Consider the following 12,789-nt stretch of genomic DNA (forward strand, 5'->3'; position numbering starts at 1 on the left):
TTCATCCCTCTGATGGGAGACTGAGGTAAAAGGGAAATTTCCTGCCCAGGAATAGAATTTCTCTAAGGAAAAACTCTCTGGCTGCTGTGGCTGCCCCAAATCTTCTGGGAGCTGCTGGAAATGAGGGATGGGAGGGAGGAATCATCTGCAGCAGGAGCCCATCTGTGCCACCAGTGAGGATGGGGAGTCATTAACGCCTCTGTTAATTAATAACTGCCCCTCGATTTCATCCCTCGTTAGGGGAAGGGAAATGTTCCGTGATCCTGCTGTGTTTGGACACGAACTCAGGAGGCAGAGGCTGGAAATGGGATAAAGAAAATGAATTTCCAAGGAAGTCAGAGACTTCCAGGTGGTGTTTGGGGAAGAGTTGGAGGTGACAACTCAACCCTCCCCAATTTCTGAACCTTTCCTGCTGGGACAAGGGGATTTTTGGGGAGCAAAAAAGGGCCAAGGGGATTTTGGGGGAGAAAAAAGGGTCAAGGAGACTTTTGGGGAGGAAAAAAGGGACAGGGGGATTTTTAGGGAGCAAAAAAAAAAAAAAAAGGGTCAAGGGGATTTTTTGGGGTAAAAAAAGGGCCAAGGGGATTTTTGGGGGGCAAAAAAGGGACAAGGGGTAAAAAAAGGGACAAGGGGATTTTTGGGGAGGAAAAAGGGACAAGGGGACTTTTGGGGAGCAAAGGGTGGGGCTTGGCCTCGGCTGGGGGAAAAGGGGGGCGGAAGGTGGTGAAGGGGGCCAGGAGGGGATGAGGGGGGCTGAGGAGGAGGATGTTGGGGTTTGGGAGATTCCTGAGGGGATGAGCTGGGAGTGTCAGGATGGTGTTGGGAGGAACAGGATGGGTCTGGGGGGGTCAGGATGGTGCTGGGGGCGTCAGGATGGTGTTTGGGGGGTACCAGGATGATTTTGGGGAAGGTTGGGACAGTGCTGGGGGTGGGGTCAGGATGGTTCTGGGGGTACCAGGATGGTGCTGGGAAAGTCAGGATGGTTTTAAGGGGGTCAGGATGGTGCTGGGGGTACCAAGATGGTTCTGGGGGGCAGGATGTTGTTTGGGGGGTCAGAATGATGCTGAGGGGAAGGTCAGGATGACCCTGAGGGGATCAGGATGGTGCTGAAGGTGATGCTGGGGAGGGATGGTGGAGGGGAACTGGGGGTGAAGCTGGAGAGGGCTGGGGGGTTTGAGGGGATTTGGGGGTGACATTGGAGAAGATCTGAGGGGGGAGGCTCGAGGGATCAAGAGATGGTGAGAAGCAGAGTCGGGGTGATGCTGAGGGGGGGTCAGGAGTCAGGATGGTCCTGGGCAGGTACCAGGAGGGTGTTGGTGGGGTCAGGATGGTGCTAGGTGGGTCAGGATGACCCTGGGGGAGGTCAGGATGCTGTTGAAGGTGATGCTGGGGAGGGATGGTGGAGGGGAGTTGGGGGTGAAGCTGGAGAGGGCTGGGGGTTCTGAGGGGATTTGAGGAGAGGGGATCAAGGGATGGTGCTGAAGCAGAGTTGGGGTGATGCTGGGGGGGGGGGGGTCAGGATGGTGTTGGAGGGTACCACGATGGTGTTGGGGGGGGACAGGATGGTTTTGGGGGGTGGCAGGATGGCGCTGGAGGGGTCAGGATGGTGTTGAAGGTGATGCTGGGGAGGGATTTGGGGGTGAAGCTGGAGAGGATCTGAGGGGGGAGGCTCGAGGGGATCAAGGGATAGTGAGAAGCAGAGTCGGGGTGGTGCTGGGGGGTCAGGAGTCAGGATGGTCCTGGGCAGGTACCAGGATGGTGCTGGGGGTGGGTCAGGATGGTGCTGGGGGGCACCGAGGGTGGGCGATGGCTCTGGGAGGGGGCACTGAACTGCCGGAGGGGCCGGGGGTGATGCTGGGGGGATAGGGATGAGAGGGGAATCGGGGTGAGGATCCCGGGGGCGATCAGGGGGATCTGGGGGCGCTGCTGCAGGCACGGGGGAGGGGGCAATGCCGGGGTTGGGTGGGGGCGCTGAGTGCTGAAGGGAATTGGGGTGAACGGGGGGGCTGGGGGTCAGCCGAGGGCAGGTGCTGCAGGGGGGATGGGGGCGATGCCGGGGGGCACCGGGAGGGTCCTGGGCACGGTTCAGAGGGGTCGGAGCGGGGCCGGGGAGGGAATCGGGGCGGGGGGCGCAGGGAACCCGCGGGCATCGCCCCTCCCGGCCCTGCCTCCTCCCCCTCCTCCTCCTCCTCCTCCTGCCGCTGCTGCCGCCGGCCTGGGCGGGGTTTGGCCCCGGCCCCGGCGATGCTGGAGCCGCTGTGAGCGGCACCGGCCCCCCCTGGCCCCCGCCCCGGGGGGGTGCCCGGGCCCAGCCATGCCCGCCGGCAGCACCGAGCCCGATGGCATCCTCAGCTACCAGGTGGGGCCGCGGGCGGGGGGCTCGCGGTGCCCCCGGGCCGGCCGGAGGATGCTCCGCGCCCGCTTCACTGCGGCATTTCCGACCGGGGCGGGAGAGGGGAGGGTTCTGCAGGGGGGGCGAGGGGAGCGCGGAGGGGTGAAGGGCATCGGCGGGGGGGGGGGGGTGTCCGTGAATTGGGTGTCGGGGATGGGGGGGTCCGGCTGTGCAAAGGGGGGGGCGAGGGGCGCTCGAGGTGGGCGCAGGAGGGAGGGGAAGGGGGGGAAGGGCACCTGAGTGGGGCTGCTGGGGGGGCCTCAGCGAGCCCCCCCCAGCTCCTCCTGTGCATCTGCATCTGCCTGTGCCTCCCTCCCCCGGGCGGCTTTGGGAGAGGAGACAAAGGCCACTGTCCCCGCAGAGCCCCGCGTCACCCCGGCACTGTCCCCCAGTCACTGTCCCCCCGTTATCGTCCCCCCGTTATGGTCCCCCTGTCACTGCCACCCTGCACTGTCCCCTGTCACTGTCCCCCTGTCCCCCCCTCATTGTCCCCCTGTCATTGTACTCCCGTCACTGTCCCCCAGTCACTGTCCCCCTATCATTGCCACCTTGCGCTGTCCCCCCCGTCACTGTGCCCCCGTCACTGTCCCCCTCATCCCCCATCACTGTCCCCCTATCATTGTCCCCCCGTCACTGTCCCCTCCCGCCCCGTCACTGTCCCCCCGTCACTGCCACCCTGCACTGTCCCCCTCACCACTGTCTGCCCCGGTCACTGTCCCCGCCATCACTGTTCCACTGTCATTGCCACCCCATCACTGTCCCCTGTCACTGGCCCCGTGTCCCCCTTGTCACTGTCCCTCCATCAGTGTCCCTCCATTACTGTCCCCCGATCACTGCCACCCTGCACTGTCCCCCCATCACTGTTCCCCCTGTCACTGTCGCCTCTGTCACTGCCATCCCATCGCTGCCACCCCACACTATCCCCCCTGTCACTGTCCCCTGTCACTGCCCCACATTCTGGGGGTCTCAAGGGTTGTGCCCGGGCAGGAGGGGGCAGGGGACCCCTGGGCTGTTCCCCCTTGGGCTGTCCCTCCCCCTTTCAGCGTCTCCTTGTCCCTGTCCCCCCCGCCCCACACCCCAGGACTGTTGGGAGCTGCTCTGGGTGGGAATTAATTAATGAGAGGTTGGGAATTAACGATTCTGCCTGGAAATGACAGCGAGAATGGAGTTTATGTCCCCCCTGCCCTGTGACCATGGTGTCCCGGGGATATCCTGGCTGTGACCAGAAGGTCCCTCCCCAGCCCCATTTTGGGGGTACAGAGACCCCTCCTCTCCCCCAGCCCCAGCCAGGGGGTCCCTGGGGGTGACACGGCCCAGGGGACCCCAGGGCTTTGTCCCAGGGGGATGGATTTGGGTCAGGGGGGTCTCTCTGCCACCTCAGCAGCCCCCAGGTCCCCCCTGTTACCCTCATCCCATCAGAACAGTGGGTCAGTTATTAATGAATTATTAATTATTAATTACACCTCGGGCCGGGTGAGTGACATCAATCCTGCCAGCGCTGCTGGTGGCCGCTCCTGGTGTGTCTTGGGCTGGGGCCAGGGGGGCTCAGGGCTGAGCCTCTGTTTGGGGCTTTTCCTCGTCCTCAATTACCCCAAAACATCCCCAGAGCAGGAGATTTCCATTCCTAACCTGAGGAGTCGCAGGGAGCCAGGGAAACTGAGGCAGAACCGCCAAGGATCCTTCTGAGGGACACAAAATCCCAACAAAATATGGATTTAGACAGGGGGACAGGACACACGTGAGGAGGCAGAGACTGGAAAATGGGATAAAATAATGAATTTCCAAGGAAGTCAGAGACTTCCAAGTGGTGTTTTGGGAAGAGCTGGAGGTGACAGCTCAACCTTCCCCAATTTCTGAACCTTCCCTCCTGGGACAAGGGGATTTTTAGGGAGCAAAAAAGGGCCAAGGGGATTTTTGGGGAGCAAAGGGCCGGGTTTGGCCTCAGCTGGGGGAAAAGGGGGTGGGAGGTGGTGGAGGGGGCCAGGAGCGGACTTGGGGTGGGAGGTTGTGGGGTTTGGGAGTTTCTTGAGGGGATGTGACATGGAGGGGGACCAAAATGGGTTATCCTGCCTTGCTCCAGCCATTCCTGATTTCATTCCTAGTAGCAACAATTCCTTTCAGTCTCCCCAGAAAACAACTCCCAGGCAGCCAAATTGATAATTTTTCCTTAGAAAACAGCAAATTGAAACAACTCTGGCTGCTCTGAGACTCCAGGGTGAGCGATGCCAAGCTCAGCATCTCCCTTGCAGCCCAGTTTGGATGATCTGGTGCTTGCCAGGCTGTCGACAGTGGAGGAGGATGGAGAGGCAAGGCTGGTGCCCACCCAGGCATCCTGGGATAACCCCTGCTTTGGGGCCATCCCCTTTTCTGCTCAATCCCACCCCAAACCCATGGCTCCATGGCCATAAATCCTCAAATCCCCCCAAATGTCCTTGGGGAAACAGCATCTCCATCCCACCCCAAACCCATGGTTCCATGGCCATAAATCCTCAAATCCCCCCAAATGTCCTCGGGGGAACAGCTCCTCCCAGTCTGTCGCTCCAGGACACAAAATAAAACTGGAATCTCCAAGGTAAAAGAGAGGGAAGTTTAATTTCTGACTCCAACATTTATAGATTTCCAAAAGTGACCGCGGATTGGAGGGTGGCAGTGCCACCTCTCCAATGACACTGGACAAAACCAACAGCCCATCAAATTTCTCCTCCTCCATAAAAGAATGCAAATTCAATATTTACATAAAGTCCATAAGAAAGTTCATTACAAAAATATAAACATCAGAAGGCTTAAAAGAACTTAAAAAACCAGAACAACGCTGAGTGGCCTGACTGGGACCGGGGCAGTTTGAGGGGCAGCATTTCCCTTGCTGTGATTTCGGAGATGTGTCCAGGGAAGGGCCATGGGATGTCAGAGCATCCCACCGGTGCCACCTGCCCCTCCTAAAGCTCCTGGAGCCCCAATCCTGGTTAATCACCCTCAGTGGGGCTCCGAGCTTGGTCCCGGTGGGATTTTCCCTGCCCAGCCCTCGGTGTCACCTTCCCGGCCAGGTCATTCGACACCCGGGTCACCTTTCCGGGCAGGTGAGCTCTGCAGGGAGCTCATAAAGCAAACGAGTCTGGAGGATGGAGATGCCAGATTCGCTCAGCTCGGGTAGGCAGCAGAGCTGGAGAGGGAGGAGAGGAGGAATGGGGCTTGTCTGGTGTGAAAAACGCCAATCACTTGTTTTTAAAATTTTTGAAAGTTTAATAGTAATAAAATAGTTAAAAAGAATAGTGACACAATTAGAGTAATAACAATTTGGACAAATTGAATTAGGAAAATAAGAGACAATAAAAAACAAAGAGTTACGGACGTCCGGGTACCTTTTTCTGGGCATCATGAGCCTGAAAAAGGACCCCTGTTAACAGAGGATTAACCCTTAAGAACAATAGCCCGTTGCATATTCATACACTTCATACATGATGCATAAATTCCATTCAAACACAGGATTCCGTCTGGTCATTCCTAACAGCGCCTCCAAGGCGGGAAGAAGTTCCTTTCTTCTGATAAGAAGGCAATAAATTCCCTTTCTCTGAAAGATTTAGGTGTCCTGTGGCTGCTATCTCGCTGCGAGTCCTTTCTGTTAAACAAAGCATCTTACATAGCATAGTTTATGTTTTAACAATTTTTATAACCTAAAACTATATTTAACACAGTACTTAAGAAAATTAATACAGCATTATTTTCTAACACAACACATATAGTATTAATTTTAATATTTGCGAAAAGCCAATCATAAAATACATGCATTTTTCACATCCGGAGCCCCTGTCCCGTGGCAGGACAGGCTCTGGATGATGAGGATCCCCCAAGGGATGGGGCTGGTGCCCAAGTGAGATCTTCCAGGAATTCCCTGATTTTCTGCAGGAAATTTGGATGGAAACAGCCCTGCCCATGATGTTTCTTTTCCTGACAGTTTGTGCCTTACTTTTTTGATCCTAACATTTTTTTTGGTCAAATTATTAAACCCTATATGCCTACATTATCCAAATCACTTATCATCAATACTTTCAATTAACCTTCCTCTACATCACCATCATCACTCCACAACCACCCCCAAAGACATAGAATTAACCCCAGAACTAACCCCCCCCCAAAAAAAACCAAACAAAAATACAACCCATGATAATAAATCATCAATCAATCACCCACCAAATTTTATGTCCTTATAGCTTATAGAAAGCATGACACATGAGGATTCCCCAAGGGATAGGGCTTGTGCAAAGCAAGACCTTCCAGGAATTCCCTGATTTTCTGCAGGAAATTTGGATGGAAACCAGCCCTGCCCATGATGTTTCTTTTCCTGACAGTTTGTGCCTCACTTTTTTTATCTTGAAAAGTTTTTTCTTTCATCAAATAATTAAACCATATATCCCTACATTATCCAAATCACTTATCATCAATACTTTCAATTAACCTTCCTCTACATTTCCTATTATTAAAAAAAACAACCACCATCATCACTCCACAACCACCCCCAAAGACATAGAATTAACCCCAGAACTAACCCCCTCGCCCAAAAAACCCAAACAAAAATACAAACCATGATGATAAATCATCAACCAATCACCCACCAAATTTTATGTCCTTGTAACTTATAGAAAGCTTGTGCCAAAGCAAGACCTTCCAGGAATTCCCTGATTTTCTGCAGGAAACTGGGATGGAAACCAGCCCTGCCCATGATGTTTCTTTTCCTGACAGTTTGGACCTCACTTGCTCTTTGGGAATTTGGGTTTAAAATCCACCTCAATGCTGATTGTTCTTCCCCTGGCAGGATGTGGTGTTTTCACCTCATTCTGGAGAATTTTCCATAAACCAGAGCTGGGTTCTTCCCCTCCTCAGTGTTTTCTGAGCGTGGAGAATTTTGGGGAGTGTAAATAATCCTGGGTTTGGAACTCTGGATTCTGATCCTATCCATTTTTGTCTCTGGAGTTGAGGGGCACACGGTGCCACCTTGTCTTGAGGGAATCTGACCCCTGATCCAACCGGAGTCCCCCAAAACCGGGGATGGACACGAGGATGAAGGAATGGCCTGGATGGGAAGGGACCCACGAGGTCACAGCAGTGACAATGTGACCCTTTCTGGGAGAGTCCCAGGGGCTCTGCTGGGGCTGTTCATCCCCTGAGGGAGGGAAAACTCCCCCAAATCCTGCTGGAGCTTCCCTGGAGTGCAGGAGGGGAGGTTTGACAAAATGTCCTTTTGGGGAGAAAGAGCCTTGAATTGAGGGAGGATTGAATCTGCCCCTCTCAAATCCCTGTTTACTCCCACTGCCACAGCTGTGCTCAAATTTGCCATTTTATTAAAATTCCCATTTTAAATTGAGATTTATCGAGCTCTTTCACCCTGTGCCTTTTCCAGGGCTGGGGTTTAGTCCCTTTTGGTGTCTCTGGAGGGTGCTGGGAAGGGCAGGAGGGTGGTGATGGATGTCACTGGAGCGAGGACAGAAATCCTGTTCACTGCCACAGATGTGCTCAAATTTGCCACTTTATTAAAATTCCCATTTTAAATTGTCATTTATCCAGCCCTTTCACCCTGTGCCTTTTCCAGGGTTGGATTTAGTAGGTTTAATCCCTTTTGGTGTCTCTGGAGGGTGCTGGAAAGGGTGGGAGGGTAGTGATGGATGTCACCGGAGCGAGGATGGAAATCCTGTTCACTGCCACAGATGTGCTCAAATTTGCCACTTTATTAAAATTCCCATTTTAAATTGTCATTTATCCAGCCCTTTCACCCTGTGCCTTTTCCATGGTTGGGTTTAGTGGGTTTAGTCCCTTTTGGTGTCTCTGGAGGGAGCTGGGAAGGGCAGGAGGGTGGTGATGGATGTCACTGGAGTGAGGACAGAAGAGCCACTGGGCAGGAAAATCCAGCTGCTGGGCAATGTGGGGAGAGCAGGTCCAGAGCAGGCAGAGGAAGCGACACTGGAACTCTGGAATTGGTGCTCAGGCACCAGCAATCATTCCCAGCAGGATTATTTGCTCCTCTTCCTTATCAAACTCACCCATGCCTGGAGGGACCTGAAGGTTTCCATCCTTTGGTTAAAGCAGGAATTTGGGGGGAACAGATTCCCTGATATCCACTTGAAATCATAATCCATTATTTATTCTGCATTTTCCAATCACCTCATGGCATCATTGTCAATACAAGGGCAGTGTCTGCCTGGTGGGGTTGGAAACTTACAGATTCGAGCTGTGGTTGATCTGAGCTGGTTCCCCATGCATGGGGGAGCTCTTGTTCCTGGAATTTCATCCAGCAGCTCCTCCAGTTCCCCCAGTTCCCTCAGGATTTTGCTCCTTTTCCACCTTCAGTTTCAGGAATTGAAATCTTGGTGTGATTTTTGTTGTTTGAATCATTTTTGGTCGCTGTGATGGCATCAAGGCAAGGTTGGACCTCATGCACCCAATCATCCCAAACCTTCCCTTTGAGCCTTTAGATGAGGAATTATTGGGGTGCTAATGGAAAATATGGGTTGTTGGGCTTTGCAGGGTGTTTGTTTTCATAGATTTTTATGGGATTTTGGTTTTCTTGGGTTGTCTGGGGGCACAAGGAGAGGAGTGGTGAGCAGTGGTGATTCTTTCCTTCAGTATTTGAAGCATAAAAGAATCATGGAATGGTTTGGGTTGGAAAACCATCGGATCATCCTACTCCACCCCTCTGTCATGGACAGGGATACCTGCTATGAGCCCAGGTTGCTCAGAAATCTCAGTTAAAAAATGGGAAATGCTGTTTTTCATGGGGAAATCCTTCTAAGGGGAGCCTGAGCCTCTGCAGGACCTTGAAAGATTTGGAGGTCATTGGTGACCATGACCTGTGGCCAAGAGCCACCCAGGGAGTCCTGCAGGAGCCACAATGAGACCAAAAGTGGCTCTTTTCCCCCACTTCCCCCAGGATTTTGCTCCTTTTCCACCTTCAGTTTCAGGAATTGAAATCTGGGTGTGGTTTTTGTTGTTTGAATAATTTTCGGTTGCCGCAATGGCATCAAGGCAAGGTTGGACCTCATCCACCCAATCGTCCCAAACCTTCCCTTTGAGCCTTTAAACGAGGAATAATTGGGAAATTGACAGAAAATATGGGTTGTTGGGCATTGTAGGGTGTTTGTTTGCACAGATGATGGGATTTTGGTTTTCTTGGGTTATCTGGGGGCACAAGGAAGGAGCAGGTGAGCAGTGGTGATTCCTTCCTTTAGTATTTGCAGCATGAAAGAATCATGGAATGTTTTGGGTTGGAAAACCATCCTGCTCCGCCCCTCTGCCATGGACAGGGGTACTTCCCATGAGCCCAGGTTGCTCAGAAATCTCAATTAAAAGATGGGAAATGCTGTTTGCTATGGGGAACTCGCACCAAGGGGAGCCTGAGCCTCTGCAGAACCTTGAAAGATTGGTGACCACGTCCTGTGGCCAAGAGCCACCCAGGGAGTTCTGCAGGAGCCACAATGAGACCAAAAGTGGCTCTTTCCCCCCAGCTTGGAAATCCCTGTGTATTTTTTCCTTTTTTAAGAAATCAACTACAAAAACAAAGAAAAGGGTTGAGTACTTTTAGGTCTGAAATGCCCAAATTTGGGTCTGAGGTCCCTCTCCCCCCCACAGTAACCATTCCAGACTCCCATCGTGTACAACACGGATGGGTTTATTTGGGATTGGGAAAAGAACCTTCCACAAATCCTTGTGTGTTGGGCTGTGCCTGGAGGAGAAGCCGTGATCCTCATGGAATGGTGGATGGACAGGGAGCTCCACAGACCCATCACCAAATTTTCCCTTCTTGTCCTCTTTAGAGACACGATGAGGAGGCTGTGATTGACCAGGGCAGGACGAGCAATGTGGTCAACATCCACTATGAGAAGGAGGAGCTGGAAGGTGAGATCTTGCTGAGAGCTTGCTGTGATTCTGCTGAGATCCTGCTGGGATCCTGCTGGAATTCTGCTGGGATTCTGCTGAGATCCTGCTGGGATCCTGCTGGGATCCTGCTGAGATCCTGCTGGGATCCTGCTGAGAACTTGTTGAGATCCTCCTGGGATTCTGCTGAGATCCTGTTGGGATCTTGCTGGGATCCTACTGAGATCCTGATGAGAACTTACTGGAATCCTGCTGAGGTCCCGCTGGGATCCCACTGAAATCCTGCTGAGATCCTGCTGAGATCCTGCTGGGATCCTGCTGAAAACCTGCTGGGATCCTGCTGAGATCCTGCTGGAGGAGCCACCAAGCCCTGGGAAAAAGTCCCTGAAATGTCCCTTGCCTGGTGTCGCATCAAGAGCAGCAAAATCTGTTGAGGTTCTTGGTTAAACAACAAATTATTGATTTATTTTTTATTGTAACGGCTTTTAAAGCCCTGATGGAGGCCCAGTGTGAAATGTGTCCATGGGGTTGGATAATTCCCATCTGCTTTTCCCACAGCAGCTGCTCCTGGCTTGGAGAGGGCAGGAGAATAATTTGATGTGGTGCAGATTCCCTGTTTCCCCCCTAGAGTTCATTGTCATGGAGCTCCTTTGATATTTCCTTCTTGCCTTCTGCCATAAAAAGATTTCAAAACTCTAATTATTGTGTTATCTCCTGCTTAATGAGCAAATCTGAGGGGTGGTGGTGTCATCCAGTCCAGGCTGGAATTTGAGAAGGGTTTTGGTGCTTTCAGGGCACATTTAGGTGACCCCAAACCATCCCTTGGTGTGAAGCTTGAGTAAAATGGGCTTGGAAAAAAGGACAAGTCTGTCAAAGTCAGGGATCCACTGAAATTTACATTGAGGGAAGTTGCTGTGGGAGTTTTGGGTGTCTTGGTTTGGAAAGACAGGAGTCTGCTCAGGAAGGCAGGAGCCTCCCCTGAAATGGAGAATGTAAACCCTCCCCACCCCTTCGAATTGCTATAAATTTTAAATTAAGGAGCTCTCAAAAATATGGGAGCAGGAAATAACAGTTCTTTAATAGGGAAAAGAAAAAAATTAAAAGGATAAAATAAACAATGCAGTACACTAGAACCCAACCTGACACCCTGTGGGTCAGGGTGTTGGTGGCAGTCCAATTGGAATTGTGGCTGCAGCCCTCCTGCAGTGTCAGGTGTGGTTCTGTTGGAGCAAGGGGGTTCTGAAGAGAAGGATGTATTCTCCCTCTGAAGATCCAGTGGAAGAAGAGACAGCTGCTGTTCCTCTGGGGAATCCAGTGGAGAAAACTGTGCTGGTGTCTCAAAAACCTCTGGATTATATCTGGGTAGCAATGCTTGGCTCCTCCCTCTGGGCGGAGCATCTCCCAATGGGATGTTATAGTTCTTATCAGTCATGCAGTGACATTCAATAGTCTGTTATCAGCAATGTCCCCTCCCAGGAGAGGTGTGAATGTGGTCACTCACAGAGAGAGATAAAGCAAACTGCCCACTTGACAAAGGTCATCTGCCATACAGATGGCAATGGAAAACATCTTGCATTGCAATCTTCGGCATCGGGGTGTCCTGTGTGGGTCCTGGATGAACCTTGCGGGTCCCTGAGGAGCTGCCCTGACTCTGTGACCTCCTCCTGCGGTGGCTGTGCTGGCTGAGCCACCAACATTGCCACCATCCTGTTTTCCCAGGCCACCGGACCCTGTACGTGGGTGTGCGGATGCCGCTGGTGCGCCAGAGCCACCGGCACCACCGCGCCCACAGCCAGAAGCACCGGAAACGGGAGCGCGAGAAGGACGCGGTGCCCGCCGAGCAGGGATACCACTGTAAGTCCTGCTGGGGTGCCCACCACGCCACTGCCAAGCCAGGTCCCTGGGGACACTTTGTGGGGCTGTTTTACCACGGAAAAGTGGCTTTGTTTTTTTAGCAAGGCTCTCCTTTTTCCAAATTTTTTCTGATTTTGCAATAAAATAAAATAAAGTAAAATAAAATAAAATAAAATAAAATAAAATAAAATAAAATAAAATAAAATAAAATAAAATAAAATAAAATAAAATAAAATAAAATAAAATAAAATAAAATAAAATATCTATAATGGATTTAGGGATTCTGGTGTAAAACTGGAGGTGTGGGGAAGGAAAGCAGTCCATCCTTATGGGATGGAGGCTCCACCTTCCCCTTTGAGAGCCCAGAGGGAGCCGTGGGAGAGAGGCCAGGCCAGCGTTTATGGCTGGACTGATCCCAGTGATGCCACTGGAATGTGAGTGTGCTGGGATGGATCCAGGCTCAGAAATGGGATGGGGAATCTCCTCCTGTCCCCAGACACCCCATCCCAGCGGGTCCAGTTCATTCTGGGCACCGAGGAGGATGAGCAGCACGTTCCTCATGACTTGTTCACGGAGCTGGATGAGATCTGCGTGAAGGAGGGGGAGGATGCCGAGTGGAAGGAGACGGCCAGGTAAATAAATCCCTGACATTTGGGAATGACAGGAAGCTGTGCCAGGAG

The 12,789-nt window shown here is 52.3% G+C and overlaps 1 protein-coding gene across 1 annotated transcript in view; it reads left to right on the top strand.

The window, feature by feature from the left end:
- Positions 1 to 2,233: 2,233 nt before the first annotated feature.
- Positions 2,234 to 12,789, top strand: part of SLC4A8 (solute carrier family 4 member 8) — a 30,502-nt gene continuing 19,946 nt past the window's right edge. Inside the window, exons 1-4 of the mRNA XM_059491174.1 lie at positions 2,234 to 2,359; positions 10,195 to 10,276; positions 11,975 to 12,109; positions 12,606 to 12,741. Coding sequence (XP_059347157.1) covers positions 2,315 to 2,359; positions 10,195 to 10,276; positions 11,975 to 12,109; positions 12,606 to 12,741 — 398 coding nt within the window. The 5' untranslated portion in view covers positions 2,234 to 2,314. The remainder of the gene's footprint in view (positions 2,360 to 10,194; positions 10,277 to 11,974; positions 12,110 to 12,605; positions 12,742 to 12,789) is intronic.

This window comes from Ammospiza nelsoni, chromosome 32 (assembly GCF_027579445.1).
Source record: "Ammospiza nelsoni isolate bAmmNel1 chromosome 32, bAmmNel1.pri, whole genome shotgun sequence".
Taxonomy (NCBI): Eukaryota; Metazoa; Chordata; class Aves; order Passeriformes; family Passerellidae; genus Ammospiza; species Ammospiza nelsoni.